The 25,066-nt window shown below is 36.1% G+C and overlaps 3 protein-coding genes across 4 annotated transcripts; 1 reads left to right on the top strand and 2 right to left on the bottom strand.

The window, feature by feature from the left end:
- The first annotated feature begins 405 nt into the window (after window positions 1-405).
- LOC145203873 (von Willebrand factor A domain-containing protein 3A-like) lies at window positions 406-14,069 on the top strand. Its single transcript, XM_080076223.1, has 30 exons — window positions 406-541; window positions 698-830; window positions 1,136-1,260; window positions 1,450-1,521; window positions 1,649-1,703; window positions 1,765-1,866; window positions 2,171-2,277; window positions 2,474-2,599; window positions 2,907-3,096; window positions 3,409-3,525; window positions 3,822-3,983; window positions 4,403-4,564; window positions 4,805-4,899; window positions 5,166-5,285; window positions 5,351-5,425; window positions 5,883-6,027; window positions 6,318-6,404; window positions 6,679-6,790; window positions 7,111-7,253; window positions 7,717-7,821; window positions 7,909-7,984; window positions 8,395-8,606; window positions 9,217-9,372; window positions 9,919-10,065; window positions 10,603-10,709; window positions 11,082-11,226; window positions 11,791-11,939; window positions 12,360-12,486; window positions 13,003-13,100; window positions 13,387-14,069. The coding sequence occupies exons 1-30, from the start codon at window positions 495-497 to the stop codon at window positions 13,487-13,489; spliced, it is 3,600 nt and encodes a 1,199-aa protein (XP_079932349.1). The 5' UTR covers window positions 406-494; the 3' UTR covers window positions 13,490-14,069.
- On the bottom strand, window positions 13,966-20,194 carry LOC145203876 (ubiquitin-conjugating enzyme E2 E1-like). Of its 2 annotated transcripts, none has more exons than XM_080076226.1 (7): window positions 20,176-20,194; window positions 19,207-19,371; window positions 17,583-17,743; window positions 17,362-17,412; window positions 16,483-16,615; window positions 15,633-15,780; window positions 13,966-14,951 (listed from the first exon to the last, which is right to left on the bottom strand). In XM_080076226.1, the coding sequence occupies exons 2-7, from the start codon at window positions 19,345-19,347 to the stop codon at window positions 14,854-14,856; spliced, it is 732 nt and encodes a 243-aa protein (XP_079932352.1). In that variant the 5' UTR covers window positions 19,348-19,371; window positions 20,176-20,194; the 3' UTR covers window positions 13,966-14,853. The 2 variants fall into 2 exon arrangements, with proteins under 2 accessions (XP_079932352.1, XP_079932351.1); XM_080076225.1 differs by lacking the exon at window positions 20,176-20,194 and adding an exon at window positions 19,957-20,150.
- Window positions 20,195-22,008: 1,814 nt separating this feature from the next.
- LOC145203875 (IST1 homolog) lies at window positions 22,009-24,195 on the bottom strand. Its single transcript, XM_080076224.1, has one exon. The coding sequence runs from the start codon at window positions 24,143-24,145 to the stop codon at window positions 22,949-22,951; it is 1,197 nt and encodes a 398-aa protein (XP_079932350.1). The 5' UTR covers window positions 24,146-24,195; the 3' UTR covers window positions 22,009-22,948.
- Window positions 24,196-25,066: the final 871 nt, after the last annotated feature.

Here is a 25,066-nt window from a genome sequence, read left to right as displayed (position 1 = left end):
GTCCATCATCTGCTCTGAGCGCCAAAATTTATTTTCGAAAAAATAATGTCTTCCTAATAATCAAAATAAATAATTTTGAGCACTTTTTCGTTGACAAACAGCAGTTAAAATAAATTCTCTAGGAAAACGACTTCAACTGTCAATTATTTTGTTTTGCAAGTTAAAAAATATTTCTTAACGACCGCTACAGTTAACGGTAAACAAGTTTGTTGATAGTAACCGGATCCTTTTCTCCTAAAGTCCATTGTGTCCGGGTCTGTTCAGAAAAACTGTATTTTAGGGGAAAGTTTGTAAACTTAAAAAACAATTTTGTGAAAATTCTGATTTTGTAAACACGCTTTTCTTTTCATTTTAACACCTTTTTTAAATGTTGTCTGTAAAACGTAGGACTACAACTTGTGCAAGTGCAACCTTTATCAATGCAGGTTTTTTAGGTTTAGGTTTTCTAGATATTGACTTTCTAAAACAATTCCAGCTTATTAAAACTGTACGAGATGGAGGAAATTCTAGATAATGCCCAGTTTTTAAATGGTGCTGACATGTAAGTGAATGTAAAAATGTCACTGAATAACTAATTGAAAGTGTAATTCGCATTTTTAAGTCATGTTAAATTTAGCAAACATATACAAAAACCTAATTTTCCCACCACTACAATGGTGCCTTAGTTGCTTCATAACACATATGTAAACATTTGTAGTTCCAGCCAATGTGATGAAGCAAAGCATTTTGGAAAGCGGAAAGCTTGGAAAATGGATTCACTGGACAGACTTTCTATAGTTCCACAGTCAGACTTAATAGTTACCCATGTTAATCAAACTCTTGATCTTCAGGTATTTAGATAAATATATTGAAAAATGACATGGTTTATTATTGAAAAATCTTGGAAAATTCTTATCATTAGTGATATGGCCATTCTCGTTTTAAGTATAATTTAATTGCTTTGTTATAAGGTATAATATTTTTTATTATCCACAAAAGCAGTGGGTTTGTGTTGGTGCAACCATTGTGCCATTACCTTTTTGCACTCCATAAACCTACTTTCAACTTGGTACCTGTTAAGTGTTTGTTTGTGTGTGTATGTGTGTAAAATATATACTCACTATAAAGCCAAGAAACATTTTATTATTGCATTCAGAAAGCGAAGGCATTCAGTGCTGTTCCCAACAAAAGTCAAACCTCTGAAGAATGGTTGAGCAACCACAGTATTGAACACCAGAAGTTAACTCTGAAAGACTTGTTGCAAAGAGGAAAACAAGTCAGGTGAGTACAAAGTAATCAGTAAATCCTTCAAGACCTAAAACAATCCTGTTTTTAATTGTGGCAATGAATATTTGCAAAGTGTTTTAACATTTCGCTGGGACTTGTTTTGTAACACTAATCAGTGTTTTCTGCAAAGGAGTTAAATAAATCATTTTAAAATGTTTTTTGTTGTTGTTTTTTTTCTTGTAGGAAAGCTGGAGAAGGAAAACATCTGGTGTTTGATGCCACTGTAATTACAGAAATAGAATACAAGCTTAATGTGTAGGTTTATTGATGTATTTGTAGTTTCTTTATCATTCAGTATTTTTTGTCTTGCGTAAAGTTCTTTTATTGTACTCAATTGAATGTATCTTTAATTAAAATAGCCGTTCTTGGCTCTATGTTTTAGCGCAATTGAGCAATACCACAAAAGAGTCAAATGGCTGTTGGAGGGGAGCAAAAAGGTAACAAGGTTGAAATGAAGACATAAAAATGGTTTGCCATATGTAAACTCTTGTGTTTTAGCTTTTTGGTTTGGTAAAAGGAGATAGAGTTGGGGTTTTAATCGACTCTTCCGATGCCAACACAGGATTTGGTCGTCTTCAAGATTTTCAACAATCCTTATTGGTCAGTACCACAACTTGGAGTTGTATCTAACCTTTGTGTCCTGCACTGTATGGGACAGCTACTTTGTTTGATATAATTAGGCTGGTGGGCCATGATAGCAATATTCTGTGACTTAGTTTGTTTGGATTTTCTGTTTTAGCATCCAATCTCTGTCTCCTGTACTATGTATGCCAGGTTCTTCCTACAATGCAGTGCTTCTCAGCCTGTGGTAGACGCAAGGTTGAGAACCACTGATTTTAATGAATCTGATAGACCATGCTAGCAATATTTTGTGACTCAATTTGTTTGGATTTTTTTGTTTCAGTATTTGATTGATGAGCAACTCCAGCACAAGAAATCCCTTTACCTCTTAAGTTTTGGTTCCGAACCAGAAAACTTGTGGAACCATGCAAGGGATGTTAATATTAGAATGTAAGTCATAAAATATAAAAGCCATGTTTGTTCATTGTCCAGAAGACTGGTAGTTTTAAAATTGGGTAACCAAAAATTTTATGCAACTGTGTTCTCTTGAATTTAGTCTTTTTTACTATTAGGTACCGCCTTAATGAATAAAACTTCATACAGTACAAATTCTACATATTGTAGTTAATGTGTTTCTTTCATGCAGACTTGAGGAAGCACGAGATTTCATCCGAGGTCTGCATCCCGCTGGAGGTTGCAATCTTCTCAAAGCATTCAAGAAGATTCTGAAAGTCAAGAAGTTAAACTCGATTCTAATCATTCTTGGAAACTGGTGAGTTTCCATCAAATTGGTTTAAAATTTGATGTCATTGTGTTCAAATGAATAAGTCATACTTGCCCTTTTTATTAAACAACGATATAATGTGTTCTTGGGGATAAAGGTGTATAAAACTTATTTGTTGGAGGTTTTCCAACCATAAATGTAAAACACTAAACACTTAAGTCCTTTAACAGACAGTCAGTTCTTAGCTTGTATAAACACTACATATGTCTACCTTTAATGTAACTCTTGACACTGTTTAGTGTTGGCCAGATTTAAAAACCACAAGCTAATCACTAATTTGTTGTTAACGTTTTAGTCCTGACCAGACTTCCAATGTGTTGTTCGATTACATCCAACAATGTTTACTCGGTAAGAAACTTCCAATTCATGCTGTGGCGTACGATACGAGCAACCATATGACCCATGAGACACTAAGGAAACTGGCAGAGTGCTCGAACGGTCGATACCACTGCTTCAATTCATCAGATGATAGAGAAGTTTACAAGGTTCACTTTATGCCTGTGTTTAACTGGTTGCTTTTTTACATGTCATTTTCAACACATAAATTGTGGCGATTCTCTTGGGTTTTCTCATTGATGTGGTGTAAAAAATCTCGTTCTCATGAATTTAAATACATAAAACTAAAAGTTTTTTGCCATAAAAATGTTTTCTTGGTGCAGTACTCTGTAAACTAAACTCTGATTAAACTCGATGATTTTTATTTGCTGTTGCAGAATGTAAAGTTTCATATTTCCTTACTAAGACACTGTTTACATTAAAAAATTGAAAAACTCGTTTAAATTTAAATGTGCTTTTAGAGTTTCGACATTCAGTTGTTGCTTCGTGAAGCTCAGCGTTCAATCGACGTCATTTCAAAGATCAAACAAATGCGAACAGGAATGTTAGGGGATGCTTTGATCAGTATTGAAAATGAGGTGGGACTGCTTTGCAAAAACCTTGCCACTTTAACACCTAAAGATAACTGACATTAATTATTTAAAAAATTAGAAGCACTAAGCATGTTGTTAGTATATAAGTTTATTTGCAAAGTAACTTTCAGTTTGCAAGCCATGTAATTTAAAGTTCTGCTTGTGATAAGGAGTTTGATTAAGTGTATTCATAAGCTTATCTTGTTAGTATCAAAAAAATAATTTGTGCAATACTGTATTACCTAAACATGTTGGTGTTATACGAGTGAGATCATAGTCAAAAAGTTTTAACTATGTTTTAGATTTCTATGGAAGTGAATAGACTTTCGACAGCGAGATTTTTGCCCCGACCTCCAAACCACCATCGTCCACTCAGCATTGAAACTCCAAACTTTCATCCAGCGCCCTCAAGTGAATGGCTTGCTGAAAATGGACTTAAAGCGAGAAGTTTAAATCTTTTTCAGGTAAAATAAAGTTTCCCACAATAATGTATCAATGCCTTTTTAGTTGTTTTTTGTCATTTCTAATCTTTAGTCAAAGCTAATAACTTTATGCGCATCATTATGTGTAAAACTCTGTATAATTGGCAGCATTTAAAAACAACATATACTAAGCAATTAATGAAACATTTATATTCTAAAAAATGGTGGATCATGTTCAGTGGTGGGATTCAAATTTTTTGTCAGTCGGTTCTATCGCAAAAGTCATATTTTTCAGCTGGTTCTGTTACAAAAAGTCCATTGACAGTAACCAGTGATGCTAACCGGTTCGCTGATCTCCTAAAATTTTGTGAGACGGTTCTATAGAACCGGTGCGAACCGACTAGATCCCACCACTGATCATGTTTAACCCTTGTTTATTTGACTTATTTATCTCATCTTAGATCCTGGCACCCAACGCTTTTGACCCAGTACAAGATTTCATCCCAATCTTACGGAAGTCGGTCGGATCTAAAATACATGGGCAAGCGATGCAACAGTTTGAGTGGCATGATGGAAGTGTGAAAAATGTTCATGTTGATGTGGCTATGCTTTATGAATATCAGGTGAATAGGTCCAAATACATCAGTCTTTTGGGGGTTCCCATCTGGGAGTAATATTAAGTCAATATTTGTATAGGATTGGTGTGCTAAGGAAACTTGTTACAAAATTTGTAACTTTTACTCATGCCAAGAGACCAATAGGAGATAAAAGGTTGGAATCCTCTGTACTAGACAATTCAAAATCACCCATAGGTTATTATTTTACCAAATAATGTTTCTAAATTACTTTTTATTTTTAACTAGAAACAACTGGGATCGGCAGTGAAGGCATTTGAAAAGCGAATCGAATGGCTCGCATCTGGAAGTCGAAGAATTTGGGGAACAATTTGTGAAAAGCGGTCAGTTCTAGTCAAATTTGTTATCTGAAAAAAAGATTATTAAACAACAAAATCCTTTCAACATAATGCTGTTTCCTCATGCTCAGTTTTCTAATAAAGAACAACTAAAGAATTACTGTAACATCGGTCCAACTCCTTACAACTGGTTTAGAAATGTAACTTCGACAAAGTACTTTCAAAATATAATTAAACAGAATACCTTCTTCGCTTGCACATTTAGCTTAATTATCAAACTCTCATCAAGACATTTTTATCCAATTTTTTAGTGTAATTTTTCTGGTCGACACCTCGATATCCAACAAAGCCTATGTTATTCACATCCAACATTCACTGAGACTGATGATGGAGCAACAAATCGCAAACAAGGAGGCGTTCAACATCATTGCGTGAGTTTATATTCTTTATGTACACTGTTGCATCTCACATTGTGACATTGAAATGCTTGGCACAGGTTTGGAAGTCATCCAAAGATGTGGAAACCTCATATGGTAAAGCCATCCCCAGAAAACCTTCAAGCAGCATGGCGGTAAGTTTCTTTCTGTTAGGTGATGGTTGAGCAGTCAGTAGGCTGTCTCGTCATTCTTTCTACTTGGTGGAATGTTGGTCTGCAGTATGTTACTTTACGCCCTGCTCAACAATAAACCTAGCATTTTCCCCTGAGCTTGCTGTTTATTCTGTTGTACTATGTTGCCACCATTTAAATGTCCAGGCAATGGGTGAGCAGCCAGCGGACTGTTACACAACCATTAGGCCTCTACTCACTTAGTGGATTGTATATTGGGCAACATGATATTATGTTCTGCTGTCTGTTTCTCCATGCCATACTCGCATGCCTGCAAACACTGAACAGAGTCTCTTTACACCAATTTACAAAAAACGTACCGGAGCTGCAACGCTAAACAATATTGACAGTACCAGGTTTTAAAGTGAATTAAATTGCTGTTTTAGCTTCAAAAATTATCATCCATAATATGTATTTATAGTTGGGTTCAGAACCTAGAAGCATTCGGAAGTCGCAATCTGCTCTCTGCGTTCCGAGCTTCGATTGAGAATGAGGAGGACATTAAACTTTATGGTAGACCACAAGGCTTGTACCTTTTTACCAGCGGCATCCCTGACCAAGAGGAGGTCAGTATTTGTAATTACATTATGAGTGCTGAGTTTGTATTAGAAAACATTTACATACATCAAGCATCAGTAGTTGGTTCTTCTGAAGTGTCATAAGTCGATATAAAAAGGTTTGAACAAGCATAAGTGCTTTAATAAAATAGAAGGCTGAATGCTGCTGACATTACTGGACTACAATTTTTATTGGCAGCAACATTATCTGCCCATAAAACTGCAGTCAATGTGTACTTGTACCCAGGGTTGGCATTATATAGAAGTAATAACTTGAATTCCTACTTTTATTTTTTCAGGATGTGGTTTGTTCATTTGTCAGTGAAACATGCATTGGATGCGAACTTAAAATCCACTGTGATTTGTTCAGCATCGACGATTACAGTGTAAGTAACAATAGAATTTACGGCTGAAATAATATGAAAAAATCTTTACTGATTCATGTATTAAAACTACTACTGATTTATATAAACTCTTGATTGAAACATTTTCATTTTTAAAAAACCATGACTTGTGTACCTATTTAAGTTATGAAATACTGGTTAAATAAAGAAGTATATTATAAGATAGTTCCATATGGTGGTCAGAAATTCTTATATGCTGTGTCTAAGCTTGCAATACTGTGGCCGATTATTGTAAATAATGTTTTTGCTGCCACAGGTTTCTGAATCTGAATTGCCCAGCAGATATGCCACAATTCAACAAACAGCTGACTATCTCCGCAACCTGGCTCACTGCAGTGGAGGTCGATTTCACTGGTTTCGTGAAACAGGTGAAACAACTCATACATAAACAACAAGTTGTATTGTACAGTGTATATGACTTCGCATATGGCAGTTTGCCAGTTCTGATGGTGCCAGGGGAGATTTAAATAGGCTCTGTGTATTTAAATCCCAGCCACAGGCATGATTTTTTGTCCATTGTCTTTTTGCATGGAACCCCTCAAAAAACTTGAATTTTGTCTTCTGTTGGTAATACTTTCATGTATTGTCCCATTAATGTTGCCACTGAATACAATGAATTTTGGCAAAACAATTGTCATTACTCTCATTACTTAACCAAATATTACAACCATATGTTTTACTACACCAGGAATTGTTGAAAGTGATGACATCATCATATTGACATGTGAAATGGACCGAGCTGTTTATTTTTCCAACCGATGTTCGCAACTGGTCGATTCTGTCAAGGAAAGAGACGGGCTGAGAAGAGAACAGATGGCATTGAAACAACTGGTGAGTGTAGATCAGGGGTTCCCAACCTTTTTGCGATCTCGTACCACTTGGACACTCTTTACTGCCACGCGTACCACAGGTTGGGAACCCATGGTGTAGATATCACATTATAGGTATAAGCAAATATTTTTGCCTGTATCTCCTTCACAAAATGTTTTTGTCATGGTATTGAAAAACATTTTGGTACAGTACTTAAGATTTACCAGCAAAAGCACTTTATATTATATCATAACACTTGACACTTATACCAATAAAGAATGTTGTATGATTTGAACTTGGCATTTGTTTTTGGTTTCGACTTGTTTCTGTAGCTCTCACTCTTTGTAGCAGCATTGTATCAGTTTCAAAACTTCTTTGCTGTGTCTGTTCATTATACTGTTGAGTTAGATTAAAAAAAGGATTTGCAATACATCCACACTTTATTTGTCTTTCCTATTTTAACTGAATTTGGATTGTTTTTTAGATGTTGTGTGATGGTCCCACCACTGCAAGAAAGAAAAGACCTGAAACTCCAAAACAAGTGGAATTTATCGAACCCAGACCGACAGCATTGACCAGAGCTAGAATGGTAAATAACAAATCATTATGAACTAGTTTGAAATTATTTGAAGTTTCGGTTTGAAACTATATTAATTCGTGGTTTTTTTTCATTCAGAGCATGCAACAAGAAGGAGATGCCCCAAAAGCATTAGCTTGGAAAGTACCAAACCGAAAGGCAACGTTGCCATCTGGTATATTATAATTTCTACAGGCTTGATGATTTGGAACGCTATGTAAGGATATGTTCATAAGTTTGATGAGGAAAATAACGGCCCAAATACACTTAATAAGCTGCATGCTCTATGTTATTTTCCTCATTAAACTTGCCATAGTATGCCAGGTCCATTGAAGGCGACACACCAAATCAGCCAGTCACTAAGCATTCATAGCCTACACCTTGTCATATGGTGGTGAATGCTTGGTGACTGACTGATTCGGTATGACGCCTTTAATGGGCCTGCCGTACTGTGATTTATATATGCCGTGATTGCTGATCTGCATCGGCGCTTCAGGACTGATCCTAGTTATGAATTTATTTTCATCTGAACTCTTTAAGCTTGATACTTTGAACATTATACTAAGTTTTAAAAATTGTTTGCAGTACCTTATGGCTCAGCAGAGAGTTCAGACGCCAATGGACAGAAAGCAACAAAAAGCAAGAAATCACCGAAATCACAGCAGCAACCTTTCTATGTGGAAGACAAAAACAATGTCGGAGTTGTTTACAAGAAATATCCCAAACAGAAAAGTGTGAGAAAAGCTGTCCCTGAACCAATATTCCCACAAGTTGAGGAAAGAATCAGCACAAAAGCGGTGAATATTTACTTTTTTACCGTAAAAATATTATTTAGGTGCACAATTTGTGGTTTCAAAAACCCTAACCAGAAACAAACAAGCCAGTATCACGTTTTTTCAGCAACTTGTGTCATTCTCGAATGAATAAATGTAAAAACCAAGAAGTAATTGAAAATCTTTAATAAAGAAGAAAATGCTTTTGATTCAAAATCAGCTACCATAAATATATATATATATACATGGAGATATATATTTCACCTGTACAGGCATTATCAGAACAGTTTGGCTCAGTGAACATTGACATTAACAGTCTGTTATCCTGTTGTTGGAGGGACAGATGCTATGAAAAGCATTTATATTTACCAATTGCTTTATATATAACTAATTAAGTAGCCCAGCCATAAAACATTTTTATAGTTTTTTCACTAGTGGTCATTTTTGCATACTATGGGCTTTTTATTTTAGTTAAAATACACCGTGTTACTTTACTTTTCCTTACAAATCTCTACTGGGCATTGTTTGTATATGTGCAGTGCACCATAGTCCACAGTTATATTAGGCAGAATCTGGCCATTTCAAAGTGTTTTCAAGGATATGTGTTGACTAACAAAGTTACCATCTATTTCAGTGGTTGAAGAAATATGGAATCAACAAGTTGAAACTGAACCTACATCGTTATGTGTCTGGACCTGTTTGTATTCATGAAAAATCAAAAGTCAAGACCGCCGGGTCAACCATCACGTCAAAATGGTTTTGTTCCATCTTTCCAAGTGCTGAAATCGATGTAAGATTGTATTTCTGGTGTTTGTGTACAAGCGATATTTTATAATTAACTTTAATAACAGTTGCTGCTTTTCCGAAAAGCAACCCAACAATTTGACACTGCCTGATGCTTTAATTACTATTATAGCATGTATAACCTTGTCTGTTGAAAACATGGCAAATCAAATAATATATCCAGTTTTTATTTTCCCAGCATCATTCACTTTGGTTATCATTACAGGTCATGTCCTAAAGGTTATGTTTGCATTGACACATGATTATATTAATCTGATTAATTGCATGACCGATTTGGCAAGGATTTTATGCCTTAAAAATGATTGATGAGTATAACTGGTATGCAAATAACTGTATTTGTTTGCATGGCAAAACCTAATATTGCTAACTGGCTAAAAAGGTATTCTTTATGTAGAATATATATGATCAACATCGTATTTATTTGCAGTTGTGTATACGATTATGACATGCAAGTGTAATATATTGGGCAAGCAACTGTCAAATGTCTAAGAGACCACATATGTATATGTAATCATTTGTTACATACTTGCAGGGAGAAATCAGACACATTGACATGCAGGAGAGCGAGATGGACGATTATGAGTTACATGTTACATCTGCAATACACAGATATCTTAAGAGGCTGCAGTGGTTGTTGTCTGGAAGCAGAAGACTATTCGGAAATATACTCGAAAACAACGTAAGTCGGAAAACAAAAGATAGTTAAACGAATCACCAAGCTTATCAATTCAACTGTTGGTTTTAATTTGAATTAAGAAATCCTATTCTTCAATTGCTAGGGCCTGTTTTTGTTGCTTTTTCACCCTTCAGAGAGCTTTGCATGAATTAACAATGGTTAGAACCAGGTATGAAGTACATACTTTGTCTGTCCTTTCGCAGTGTACCCTCTCCGTAAATTAACAAATGTACAGCTTTGCACTGTTGTATTAACATTTTTGCACAACCCAACAATAACAATAATTAACGAAGCAACAGTGCTTCCTAATCAAAATCAGTCCACAGAGTTGTTTAACGATATATATTTCACCCAAAAGGGCATCATCAGTCGACCTGCAAAACATCGGGTGTAAAAGTAAAACAAACCAAGCAACACTAAATGTCACCTAACAATAACAAAGAGATTGTGTGTTCTGAAGTGCGACTGACTTTGCGTAAAAACTCAAAACAAAAGTGTGTCTGAGCTTTCCAACCAACACCTTCTTGTATTTATTTGCAGGTTGTCATTCTGATTGACATATCTGGCTCCATGAGCTTCTACATGGAGGAGCTAAAGAAGGAAATGACTTCGCTGATTTGGGAACAACTAAATGCCAGCAAGATAGCGTGAGTGGATAAACACAAACATATTTTTCTTTTATATTAGTGAACAAAACCATGGTCATCCAATAGAACAGGTATTTTGATTTGATTTTATTTCGCCAAGTGAAACAAATCGTAGTAGCACAAATGCACTAAAGTGTATTGTGGAGCCGTTTCACCATTATGATGTGCAAAACTAAGGGCTACAGTAGGTTAAATAAGGTTAAATGCTTAGCCAAAAGGTAAAAACTGGCCATGCATTTTCTATTTGAACGACCATATGAATTACTTGATTTAAAAACAATATTGTTGCCTATGTCACAATAGTTGCCATCAGATATTGTGATACCAAAGGAGAAGGCTTGTTCGCAACTGTTTTAATGTTTTGGATTATAGATTCAATCTTATTTCGTTCTCAAACGCAACCAACAGTTGGCAGGAAAGTGTCACTGAAGCTAATGAGACATCATGTCATGACGCAGTACAGTGGGTGTCGTCACTTAAACCACTCGGGGGAACTGCTACTTTGGATGCATTGCAGGTCAGTATACTGGAATGGTATTGCATTTCAGTTCTGCGGATTCCATTTAAGATTAAGAAGCAACACTTGCATCAAAAACACAGAAACAGGAAACTGCTGCCAAAACCTCACTGTAAAAAATACGCTAATTTAAAACTAACATGGGTTTCAATGGTAGAAAAAGCACAGCAGCTGCACCTTGGGATTCATGATAACTATCACACAACAGAGAGGTTGGGGAAATTACAGCATACAGTATTTATCAAAAACAAAATTAACATGTCATCTTTGTCAAGTCTAAACATTCACCACAAGTTGGTCCAAAATCAAAACCAGTGATTAAAATAAAACACCTATTTAAATTTTCTTTTTTATATACTATATATTAAGAAGTTTAGGTTCTGTTATTTAATGTTAATCAAGTCAAGTTTTAAAGCACATTTTAAACCATTCCGTACAAACCAACAGAGTGTACACAAAGCTGCTTACTGCTCAATTACGATCATAAATCTATATTACTGTAGGTGTTGGTTTCAAAAAGTGTTGCCTTACAAAGCTACATTCAGTTCTATGTGTGTATTTCAGATAGCATTTGAAGACAAAGACGCAGAGGCAATCTACCTTATGACTGATGGCAAACCAGACACAAGTGTCAAACTGACTCTTGAAAAAGCACATGAGTTAAACAAGGGCAAGATACCTGTGCACACAATCTCGTTTAACTGCGATGACAGGTTTTATTTGTGTTTATCAGTGTACAGTGTTTTTAAAATCTATGTGCTGTAATGATAGTGAAAAGTTTCTTTAGTTGAAAATGTGCATTTAATCGAAGATACAATATGACAGGCTCATTGAAATTCCCATGTGGAAATGCTTTGTGACCGTCCCAATTCGATATCACACCTTCAATGTGCTTGGCATATTATGATTTATATGTGAGTGTGCTATGATCGCTGGTCTACATGAATGCTTCAGAGCTAGTCCCAGTATGAATGTATGTTTATCATAACTCAATCTTAAATAGTTTTTTAGGGCTGAACCTGAACTGTGAAATTAGTCATTACTTTTGGTATGGCAAAAGTTTATTGACACGAAGTTTTCAGAGTAATTTGTACCTTTTGCAAAAAAGTTTAAATGATTTTTTTTCTGTGCAGGACTGCTAATGATTTCCTGAAAAAGCTGGCAGCAACATCTGGTGGACGATTCCATCGCTCCCATGGTGAAGCTGACGCACATTTTGCTGCACACCGACTCATGCAGGATGGATGCTTAGACGAGGATGTATGTATTGTTTAGCAGTTTGCATTTATAGCGGCACCAAGAAAAGAAAAAAAGCTGTAGTTTTGTACACATATATTGTAACGTTGGGTTTTAAATCCTAGTAAATTCCCTTTTCTGTTACCATTCTTGTAATGATTTCCACCTTTCATATTATATAAAATGAGTTGAGTTTATTTTGCTTAGTAAAAGAAATCATAGCAATGCAATAGCAAGGGTTAACTGTTATGGAGCGTAAAAAGTGGATAGCACAATTGGTGGATCATGATTAAACGCGCTGCAGCTACACCACATACATCCATACTATGTTAGCCGTGTCTAATTTTAATCCCCTTGTGTTACCTTGTAAGACACTAATGATACCTTTATAAGTGAAATATATTTGTTTTATATAAATTAGCTAACTCATTGTAATCTGAAAATAAACTTTCAATTGTTAGTTTTGCATCATTTGTGTGTAATATTTTTCCCAATATCTCTAGAACTGGCGAACAATGTTTTGTTGTTTATTTAACACAGGATCCAAACCTTCCATCATTTGAGGGGGATGACCTACGGAAACTTAACAACGAGATCACAAAAGGTCGCAAGTTTCTGACACAAGCAAGGCACTTCAGGTTATTTAAATAATGATCAAATGAAGTTTTTGCTGACCAGTACTTAATGCTATGCCAGCAGTATTAAAAGAAAAATGTTTCAGTCTAAATTTTAATCGGATAGAAAACACAATTAAAGAAACAAATATGATTTTAATCATTAATAAATAGTCAGTGATTGTTAAATCCAGTGATAAAACTTAACAATAACCCATTAAGCCTGGTAGGTAGGGCCTATTGATGTTTTGACAAAACTTATTTGCACCTTGGCAGCTATAACTATTCCATATATTTTTGATTTCAATAGAGATGTTATAAGAGACCATAAAGATCAAAACAGAGCAGAACCTGAAGCCCAAACATCATCTGGAGATAAGAAAATGATTTCAAACAAACCTTTTCTACCATGAATTGCTACAGATTAGAAGCTAATTACAATCGTGGCATGAGAGGGTAAAGTCAGAAACCCCAGCTGTACTACCTTGTTTTTGTTGTGCTCATTGGCTTATCGTGTAGATTTTAGAAACGCTTCATCATGTGTTAACTGTGAAATGAAGTTATTTTATTGAGTCAGTTGTGATTGATTATACAAACACAGCAAACTATCAGCATTCCTGTGAAATAATGCAGGCCATATATTGAACAAGTGTCTGTTGTTATGTTATGAAACAAAAAAATTGTTTTTATTGTGCGTCTTTGCACAAAAAACTTTACTTAGTTGGTCACATGCATAGTGCAGCTGTGCCTCAAGTCAAGTGGTCGTGAAAGTGGCCACATTTGTGTCGATATTTTTCTGTTAAAGGGCCGTTTTAAAATCAACGAGCCGTTATAGGGGGCAGGCACTGAAAATGCCCGAGCACCGCTGTTCTAGATGATTTGCACCAAATTGTCACCAACAATTTATTTCAAACAGAATTTTTACTGCACATTGCGTGTATGATGCCAGTCGCGGGAAATAACAAAGACAAATAAACACAGTTTTGTCGCCTAGTAAGTGTGTGCTAGTACCAAGGCAAGCTTGTGAGGCTTTTACTAGGAAACAAAGGGACAGAAAAACTTTATACACGTCTCTATGTTCAACTTCAGCAAGTATGTCTGTAAGTTAAAAGTTTCAAAACCAATTTTAGCCAGTTAAGAGCTAATCAACAATTAGTGATCAGTGTTTTATCTTGTTAAACTATAAACTGACTATATTTTAGACCAATATATCAAGAAACCTTGATAATCTCTTTTAAATCATGATCGCCAATTAAATGGCATATTCTTTGGCTTATCACACCGTTCTCGTTTGCTGTGATAAAAGACAAAATCTCACAAAAGTTATGGCGAAAATGAGAATTTATAATTAAGAAAATGAGAAACATAAAAAGAAAACTTAAAATGCAATGGCTAGATGGAAAACTAACACAGCATTTATGGGAAACACACAAAGTTTGTTTTGCTTATGCTTTTGGAAATGTTTCTCAGAGTTGGTGTAACATCAAAATTTTATCAAAAAATGTGAAGATAGGAAAAAAAACTCAACAAAATATAGCCATGTAAGAAGTACCATGTACCGGAAACTTCTGCTTCCAAATGATGAAAAACAAGACTTGCAAGCTTCTCTTTGTGGTAACTTATCCACAGAATTTGGGAAATAGTTGTCAATTGGTGGAGGCCACAATTTTCACAACTTTCTTGATACAACAGTTCCAAAAGCTGTTCGCCTTCATAATATGTCATTGTTTTAGACAATGGTTCATTACCTATACAATATTGACATATTTCCAGAACTTTATGTGGCATATTTTTGTGTCCACAAACGTGAAAGTCGGTCATGTTCCTGTCGGTGAGTCAAATACTGAGTTGCAATGCTGGCAACCAAAGGATCAGCTGCATAAAAAAACAAAGAAAAGTGAAATTCATTAATAACAGTAAGGTGATATATATATTATGTTAACTATGCATGAAGAGCAAGTTCAGGCTATACTGATTAAGAGCAAGTTTTTGCCTGCAAGTAACCAGAAATTAAATATTTTCTGTACTAGTGCTTGTTTTCTGATCATAATGGAGTGTGTTAAAGATCAGAATCTACACTTTGCCAGATGGTGGTTATCCAAAGTAAACAAATGATTGCTAAACAACTTATCTCGAACATAGTTTTGTTGAAATTTTGTATGTTATAGTAAGTTGGTTATTAGTACTTTGTTACTCAAATACAGTTGACCTATTTAATTTCATATGGTTAAAAATTTAATCATAATACAAAACTCTGTGCAGCACCACCCCGTTATGAATAAATAATTAATCGGGTAACTTCTGTCAAACAACCTGAATATATTAATACCAGATAAAAAGTAATTTTCAGATTCCAGTTTTTGCACAAATTGTGATGTCACGTGCTAATAAATTATATGTGGGTACTGGGTTCCCAAATTAATCAATAGAAATAAATAAAACATCGATCACGGAATTTATGAAACGAGCATGGATAATATAGTACAGTTTTTAATGATTTTTAGATCAAACGGAAAAAATGTCCTCGGATTAAACAGGTACAAAACGAAAACTTACAAGGATTGCAATCGGAAAGCAAGGAACAAATGGAAAGTAACACTTTGGAGACAGTAAGAGCTGGACTCCAGTTGTCTTTCAGGATGTCAAGACAAATTACTCCCTGACTATTGATATTGCAGTGATATATTCTGGTGCGAAATGTCACCTATAAAACAGTGGGAGTTGACAAATAAGTATCACATGCACTTTGAAATCAAACAATGAGATCACAAATAGCTTGAATTTATTGACCCAAGAAAGTAATGCAAGGTTGTCAAAAAGCAGTATTGCTATAGTTATGTATTGTTGTAAATATTGCTGTAACGTGTTTAGTAATGCATGATGCATGTTAAATGCAAATGAGCTCAGTATACAAATGAGCCCAGTATGGTAATGTATGTGTCAGTAACATATTTTTAATAAATGGGTTTCCTGAAGTTTGCACATTCATGTGCCAAAATAAAACATTTTAGAGTCCTAACCCTGAAGCAAAAATTAAGTCTCCATTTCTGAAAAACTATTAAGACGAAATTGCCAATTAAACTTGAAAAATAAAAGAAATTATATAAGTGCCACTTAACCTTCAATGTTTGAATCTTATATAACGTTCACTTACTAGAATGGCCCCAAGCAATTTACACAACTGTTAAATAGTTTGTAGCGGTTGTGGGTTTTTGAACTTTGCAAACAGCTTGCAATCATGACTTAAAAACCGAAACATTGTGAAATGACATTTTTATTGATATTGTTTCAAGTTCTTTGGAAAGTGCAAGTAAAATTTACAGGAAAAAATACCTTTTTATTTACTGAGAAGTTTTCTAATTAAGACAAAATTGACAAATTAAAAAAGACAAGATTAAAATCTAACCTTTGGTGGTTTGAAAGGATATTCAGTGGTAAATGTGATATCCAGGAAAAACACGCCTCCCTCATAAACTGAACCGGGTGGTCCGAGGATAGTGGAAACCCATTCATAGAGGTTGTCACCTTTTGGTCCGGCACTATAAAAAAATAGTTTGTTAAACATATATTGCATATAATGTAACCACATGTGTTAAATGCAACTAGTTCAAATTGTAAGCAATAAAGCAGGAAAAAAATCAATGTTAACCACATAAGGGACTTTTACAAACAGTGTTCAATTTACTTAGTTTTGACAAGTCAACGAACAGCAGAAGAAAATCCTGTTACAATATTTTTCTAACTTGTAAAGGAATAACACAATTTTACTTGGTTTAGGCAACTGCATGTATTTAAATAGCTAAGCAAATATTAAAGTTACAATATCGTTTCTTTAGATCTTTGTTTGCATGTTGAAACTGTACAATACACATGGGTTGTGTTTACGAAGTCAACAATGACAGGGATACATAGCATGCAGGCAAACACAGTCTTTAATCTCAAACAATCTAAGTCCGTGACAATAAATATACCTATCACAAATCATTAACTATAAGGTTTGCTCTATCATTGTCATTATTATACATGCATTAAACATATTCAATGAGTATTACTACATACAACATTTATTACCCACTAGCCACATTTATAACAAAAATTTGGTTTCCTTCAAATTTTAAATTGTATTATATTTCTGCATGCAGGAAATGGATTTTAAACAAACTTCACCAAACGTTTAATGTGTAAACGTGCAATCATGAAACTGTATTCGTGTATTGTTTAGACACAATATACATAGCATTGCTAAAGTCAAAAAGTCAAAAATACACGATGTGGCACTAACTACCTGCAGTTTGGAGGAGGGTCCAACGTGATTTCTGCGAGCTCCTTCTGAAGTCTGTGTGTAATCAAATTTTAGACAATGGCATGGATACATCCATCTACTTATGTCAATATTGTCTACTATATATATTTAGCCCATCAATTCTATGTTGGTAAATGCTGAATTTTATATCATTAATCACCACAATAAATATCATTTTATTTAAATTTTAAGAAACAAAAAACCTTTTAGCACTTGATGTGAGTCCCCTTGGGGATTTAGATAACCATAATTTTGACGCTGATGCGATCTCTTTTGCCCTTTTCTCGCGTTCTACTTTGGTCTTCTTCTTGGGTTCACCAGAACTTGTCCCTTCGCCATTAACTGCAACGTTCCCATCTTTGACCTGAGGTAAAATGTCATGCAAAATTTTATGTCATGGTCTTAATGGAAAATTTGAACAAGGCCAAGAGATGGAAAGATTTTTTTGCTGATAAAATAGATAAGTTAAGAAGACAGATCAATGTATTTTAGTTTTTTTAAACCTAAAAAATGCTTCAATGCAAAAAGTGCATGTAAAATAGATACACTAGTGCAGGGGTGGGCAAACTACGGCCCGCGGGCCGCATGCGGCCCGGCAAAGGAGTTCATGCGGCCCGCCAAATGTTAGTGAATTTTAAAGAGAATGTTAGTAACACTGAATAGTATTATGAGCACAGCCGACGAGTTTTAAAAAATACCGGGGTTGCGACTTGCCGATACCTATACCATGTGCAATATCTGTACCCGTACCATACTTTGGAACTAAACACAGACACTTTTTACGTGCTTTATAGCCGGTTGTGTCTGCCACGTTATTTTGCAAATCGTCACTTGACAAAATTTCTTCGTTCGATAAAGGTAAATAAAAGTAAAAGCGATTCACGTTTTCAAACAGCCCATTTTGCACTGTTGACGCCAAAACTTTTATCACATTGGATCAAGTTTAGGTCGTTGCAATACTTTGCAAACGGACATTAAACACGGCTTTAGAATCGTTAACACATTAATGTTGGCGCAATAATTTCTTGACAAAAAGACGTGGTGTAGCCTATGTTGCAACAAATGCTTGTTTATTTTGAAACATTTGAAATTGTGGCGTTTCAACCAATATTTGTCCAATAATTTCAGTGACAACTAACGTATTTGCACATAGCTGAAAATATACTCCGTTAATATTTTGGGCAAAATCAGGGGGGCACAACTTGCGGCCGTACGGCTACATGCGGCCGCGGAGACGAGTTTGTGAGGCGGTGACCATGTATGTCAAAAAATACACGTGCTGGCGGCGGTGACGTAACTAAATTATTTTGCCAAATATTTTGATTTTGAAACTGCTAAAAACAGATTTCGTAAGACTGGAAAAAAAGATTACCAGCCTAGTAACCAATTGCGCCAGGCTTTTTATCTGCTTATTGTGTGCAAACAATGCGAAAGAACAGGCACCGCAATCGTCACAACATAGATTATGACGTCATAAACAGTTAGCTCCGTTTAGCTAAACTTATGCGTCAAGTAAGAAATTTTTGATCTGAGCATTTTAGGCGGCTTTAAATGGTATATATAGGATACAAACCTAATTCTTTACACCAGTTATATTTAAAAAAAACAAGCAAGCAATTGGGGGCCGTTGGTAAAATACTATGCGGCCCCCTGACATTAAGAACTTTTGAATGCGGCCCTTGCACTGAAAAGTTTGCCCACCCCTGCACTAGTGCATAACCATTAAGGCAGATTAATGTGATAATTGATTCATGAGAATATTATCAAAAAATATGGTCTTTTAAATAAATTCGGCACCAACCAACAGTGTTTTAACATTCTCATTACCTCTGAGCCATTTGATTCAGTTTGGTTTGAAGACGTTGCTTCTTGTGGCACTTCCTTTTTTAATTCCACAGTTGCATCATTAATATTGTTTTGTGTGAGCTTTTCACCAGTGCTAGGTTGTATTTCACTTGAAACAGACATTTCAGAAATAGTCCCTTCCAAAACCTGTTTAACAAAATACACCAGTTACTTCTACAGACAAGTGTCAAACAATAACTGGTGAATAATTAATAACAAAGAATTTGCTTTAATTAGGAAATAAGTCTATTTTAAGCAGACTTTAAGACACACAGAATACACTTGTTTACTTCACAAACAACTCCCTAAGCTGAATTTAATTAGTCATTAATTACGTTAACATTTGAGCAATAAAGCACACCACTTTTTACGTCTATTTAGGCCGTTATTTTTATTATTAAACTTATGAACAGATCCGTGTATAGTGTTCCTGAGTTAATGTATTTTTTAAAAACATAAAAATGACAAAGAACATGAAATAAATTCCAAACATAACTACTCTAGAGTGCATTTAGCATGAAAGCTTTGGTAAAAAGTAACCATTGTTTGCTTTTAACATTATTATTCAGTTTGATAATCCTTTAAAGTTTACAAACGGGTCTCACAAAATACTAAAATATTTGCCTAAACGGATAATAACAGCGCACAACCTTCCCGATAATGGCAAAATCAATAAATCATAAATAAACACGCTACTCTGCACACATGAAACACTATAACTTGATAAAATACGTTTAGCGCAACAGTTGATGCGTCTGTCCTGAAAACAAATGTCTTTATTTCGAAGCAAGTTGTAGTTGCATAACAAATTCTATTCGTCATGCCGTTTTTAGCGACCAGCTCGTTATGTAAGCATTACATAACTTGAACCAGGTGCTGGTATACACAACCGCAAGTACATTTTCCTAATCACCAAAAAACGGTGTTAGGTAATGACCAAATTCTTCGTACCGTTGAAATACGATCAACAAACACCGCAAGAAGCTAAAAAGAACGTGCGCAGAGCAAGTCAACCACAAAGAACTCGAAAGAAAAAAGGCACCAATAAAATCAATAGCTACGCTTTTTACGTTTGATCGGCGAATTAAGAGGTTATTTTCCAAATCCTTGTAAAGTATACATCGCGATTTGTGATTTGTCCAGTGCTATTATTGTTGGTCCATAGTTTACGCACATGGGCAAACATTAGTGTGAATACAAATAACGGTTCCGTCCGGCTACAAAACGGAAACGTTATGACAGACTACGATAGGGAATTTCCCGCGCGTTGGGAGTGAAATGACTGATCTCTCTGCCTTCTGACTGTCCCTTATGTGTCTAGGCCAGACTTTTTGGTATGTGGCCCAAATGTCTATTTAATAGCGATTCGTGGCTCACCACGTGCTGTAAATTTCGGCACAAACAAAAAAAATAACTCAAAAACAGGCGAAATGGTTTCTAGCAACTATTTTTAATGAGATACATGCTCCTGAAATTTGGCTACAAGATTCGGAATTCTTTGCAAATATTGTGTTTTTCAAAACAAAGTGCATAATATCTACAGTATAACAAAACAGTAGAATCTGTTCAAATGGCTCTGTGGCCCATTGAAAATGTCTTGGTGGCCTAGTACTGGGCCATGGCCCACAGTTTGGTAAGGACTGGTCTAGGCATATTTGATGACCACTGTGAGCATTGTTAGACATGCATGCTGTGGCCACACACCAGTATATACGCCGCATAGACGGGCAGAGGTCCATGACACACACACAAACTCTCTTAGTACACTGAGGACCGGTGTGAGCAACATTAGGTGTGCACGCTGTGACCACACACCATGTTCAGCATACATTTTCATGTGTCTGGTCATACACAAGCTCCTTGAGTACACTGAGGACTACTTTGAAACATTATAATCGTACACGTGGCGACTACACACCAGTTTATATTGCGATACACAGACAAGTCTCCTGAGTAGCCTGCACTGAGGACACAATAAGCAACATTATAAGTGCACGAAAAAAATAGCTCTTCGATTTTGCGCAAATCACGGCTACTTCATAACACCTACCAGTTTTTATTACTTCTTCAAACCATAAACACAAACTAATGATTCAAAAAGAAACACATTATAGTTTGTCATTGGCGTTTCTATCGAAGTTCACTGTAGCACACATCACTGTAGTTCAGTGGTTCTCAAACTTTTTTTGTGTTGCGACGCCTCTGCAAAAGTTTTCTGGACTTGCGACGCACCAGCAAATAAAAGTTAATGAGGAAACTTGTTATTAAAGTTGTGTTTATTGATACAACAACAAAACACAAAACGGAACTATTCTGCGACGCCCTTTGAAAATTGAAACGCACCAGGGCGTCGCGACGCACAGTTTGAGAACTACTGCTGTAGTTTGATCGATGACATGTTCATTGGCGTGATTACGGTCGTCCTGCACCCTTTCTTCCGGCGCCCGAAACTATCCGGCAGGGTTTCTTTTTCTGTCTCAACTTTACTGGTTCCACCATTGTAGCCCTCCCATGTGAGTACCTCTCCCTCTTTGCTTCACCGGCGAAATAAACTCAACTCAAGCTCGCAATATCTGTTGTACATTTCGAGCTTTTGTCGGTGTTTCTTATGGCGTTGGTTATTTAACGAAAGCCGCATTTTACGTAAGGCGTAACGTTACGTCGCCAACCACTACCACGTGCAATCTCTTGTGCTTTCCCTTATACAACGCACAACCCTGGTGAATCAATTCTTAACATTGCGCAGCTATGTCTTTTCTCTAGCTTGAAGATTGTTTACTGCAATTGTGTCCCTCGATTTATTTTTACAAGCGAAATAAGTAACTTCTGTAAGTTTAGGGACAGGCAGGCACCTCTTATTTCAAAGCACTATGCTTTTAGGTATTGCAAAGCCAACCGACATTAAATAAAACAAAGAAACAAACTTAATGTAGTTAAAATTAATTTTGTTTTTTTAGATGCTAGCTTGCATAGGACAAAAATAACCTACAGATTGTAAATGCTCTAGAAACTCATTACCTGACTAATTACAAGCATGACCATTGGAAACAAACAGAACTACCATATATGTGTTTTTTGCATAATATGCGCAACAAAACACAAACCAGTAGTAAACATTAGTACAACAAACGCTGCAAAAAATATCTAAGAGCAAGGCAAATTTAGAAACGAAGTAAAACTTATTTACATGTTGGTGTCTTTTCAGAAATTAAGTGCAAAATTCAATCATTCACAATTCCAGTCCAAGTTACATTGAACAGAAATGCCTAGTTACATAACATAAAATTACAGTTTGAATTTTAAAATAGCCCTTCATGTACCACATTAACTTTTGGTCATATATTTCAACAAACATAGCAGCTTCGGCAAATCTTAAATAAGTAATAGTTCACTGCCCTAATGTTATACAAATGCAAATGTAAAGCATGTATCTTACATTAGCCTTTCTTACACAGCTCAACCAGTTTTACAATAGCACAGTAACTCATAAGAGTTTGCATTATTTAAAAGTGTTGTTCAGGTTTTGAGATCCTACATTCAAAGGAAACTTTTGTTTCAGAACCGTAGTTGCGAAAATTATGGAGAAAAAGTAGCAAGGTATAATCCTATACTGCATGTGGAGTAACATAACATAATATATCGCATGTGGACCCATAAGCCCACAAACAATCTTTCAAACAGCAGTGACATTTTTGTTCAGGCGGTCAGTACATTGACAAGCTGTTTAGGTTTTCTTCCTGAGGTTTTCAAACCTTCTTGAGAGGTCATCAAAATCCACATCATCATTGTTACCAGTTGAATTATTATCCGGCCCGGGTATGCTACCATGAGGAAGATTAGTTGGAACTGAAGGCAGGTTTGGTATTCCTGGAGAGGCACTGCGTGGAGCTGCCACTGGACGACTGCTGCCAGGAGCGTTGAGTGAATCGTTGTAACTTGGTAATGAAGCAGATACACCTTCTGGTTCATTTGACAGATCAACTTTTCCAGGACCAGCAGGATCCTTGTGAGGAAGTGGAGGAGCTTGTTTTGTTTCTTCCTGTTGGTTGGGATCAGTTGCAGAATATGGGGGTAGGTTATTTGGTTGTACTGGGGCAGGATTATATGGAGCCTGCGGTTGTTGGTATGGAGCCTGTGGTTGTTGGTATTGAGCTGAAGCAGCAGCTGCATAACTGAAAGATGGAATCGGGTCAACCTGTCCCCCTCCGCCACCACCGCCGCCACCGCCGCCGCCATTACCTCCCCCACCAGAGTACCCTCCACCTCCACTTCCACCAGGAAAAGAGCCACCACCACCCGTTGGAAAGTCCTTGTTGAAGTCCATGAAGTCGGTATCAATAGCGGGCCGACTTCCTTCTAACTCCTCTTCCATGACTCTTGGATCGGGTGTAAAGTCAACATTTGAAGCTTTACAAATTTCAATAAGATACCGTTCCACAAGAATCTTTTTTGGTGGCGAAGGATCCATTTTAGTCATGACCCTTTCACACACCGTGCCAACTTGATTTGACATACACGCTTCCACATACTTCTTGCCATAATACGCACCAAGCATGTTTTGAACGGTTGTGAGCTCTTGACAATATTGACTAAGACGTGGGCCAGCCCAAATTAAGGTTGAAATTGGTGTTTTGAGACTTTCTTCAAGTACTTTGGACCTTTTCATAAGCCCAATTCTTCCCGCTAGCAAATCAGCATACATTTCGACCAGCTCCATTGCTTCAACTAGATAATCTTCTCGAATAATGTGCTCCACACGGACGCGAGCACGATCCGTTTTTGCATTTTTGACATAATCTGCAATTTCTGGTCTTGCTCGAAGGGCTTGGTCAGTTTTCTTTTTCTCAATCAGTTTAAGTCGGGTTTGAACCAAACCCAAGTTGACTTTTAGTTTTTGTTCATTAAATCGTGGACCAAACATTTTGTAAAATGTTAACCTTCAAAAAATATCAGAAATATAAAAGATACACAGACCAACACACATACAAATAGATCAACGTTAGTACTGACTACTGATGCTTGTAAAGTTGTACTGAATTTTCTATCAACAAAAAACTTTAGTATTTCACACAAGCTCCCAAACCTTTGTCTGAATGTTCGTTATGAACGTCTACTAATTAATACTACTGCCCACAGTTCCTGTGTTTGTCCAATGTTTTGGTAAAGAATGATTCCCTGACATCTGATTCACAATCACACAAACCGAGTCACGACCGAAGCATATGATGCGAATGACGTCATGTCACGTGGATGTTACACAGGTCATATGACCACAGACCTTTCGCTGGAAATGAATTGTGTCTTCAGATACACAACACATATGTCAATATTACGTCGATTTTTAAATGCATCCGCATGCTCCCAAACTCATCACATGCTAATATATCTATGCAAGCCCACTTTCGCTGGATTTTTGACGGTTAACTACGTATATTCAGTTTAGAAGCATGGTAGTTGCTTTGTACGCATCAAAAAACATTTGGTATAGAGTAGACCAGGGGTGGCCAACCTACTACATACCATTCGCCAACTTTTAACATGCTGTGTTGGATGCGCCATAAATGTCTCGTAACCCCACCTTTTATGACTACTTCTTGTATATAGAGAGAAAGAGAAAGAAACAACTTTTGCATGAGAAGGATAGTAATAAGAACTATTAAGTAAAAAATAACTCTGATATACTATGTATATATACATAATCAATAGGGATGGCTTACTTTATTTATTTATTAGTTTATTACTTTGATTTTCATGATTATGAAAAGAAGACAATGCGCCCTTTATCATCCAATGCGCCACGTTTGGCGCATGCGCCATAGGTTGGCCACCACTGGAGTAGACT

This window comes from Phallusia mammillata, chromosome 8 (genome assembly GCF_965637545.1).
Source record: "Phallusia mammillata chromosome 8, kaPhaMamm4.hap1.1, whole genome shotgun sequence".
Classification (NCBI taxonomy): domain Eukaryota; kingdom Metazoa; phylum Chordata; class Ascidiacea; order Phlebobranchia; family Ascidiidae; genus Phallusia; species Phallusia mammillata.
The sequence above is the reverse complement of the archived record's forward strand: the minus strand, read 5'-3'. Positions and strand labels throughout refer to the sequence as shown.

Coding starts and splice junctions, on each gene's coding strand:
- LOC145203873 (XM_080076223.1), top strand. CDS start 495: ATGGAGGAAATTCTAGATAATGCCCAGTTTTTAAATGGTGCTGACAT. Junction 1,704..1,764: donor TGTTGGAGGGGAGCAAAAAG/GTAACAAGGTTG, acceptor CTTGTGTTTTAG/CTTTTTGGTTTGGTAAAAGG. Junction 9,373..9,918: donor TTCCAAGTGCTGAAATCGAT/GTAAGATTGTAT, acceptor ACATACTTGCAG/GGAGAAATCAGACACATTGA.
- LOC145203876 (XM_080076225.1), bottom strand. CDS start 20,046: ATGACGAATAGAATTTGTTATGCAACTACAACTTGCTTCGAAATAAAG. Junction 19,372..19,956: donor CATCAACTGTTGCGCTAAAC/GTATTTTATCAA, acceptor TTTGTTAAACAG/GTTTTGGAAGGGACTATTTC. Junction 17,413..17,582: donor CTCACATCAAGTGCTAAAAG/GTTTTTTGTTTC, acceptor GATTACACACAG/ACTTCAGAAGGAGCTCGCAG.
- LOC145203875 (XM_080076224.1), bottom strand. CDS start 24,145: ATGTTTGGTCCACGATTTAATGAACAAAAACTAAAAGTCAACTTGGGT.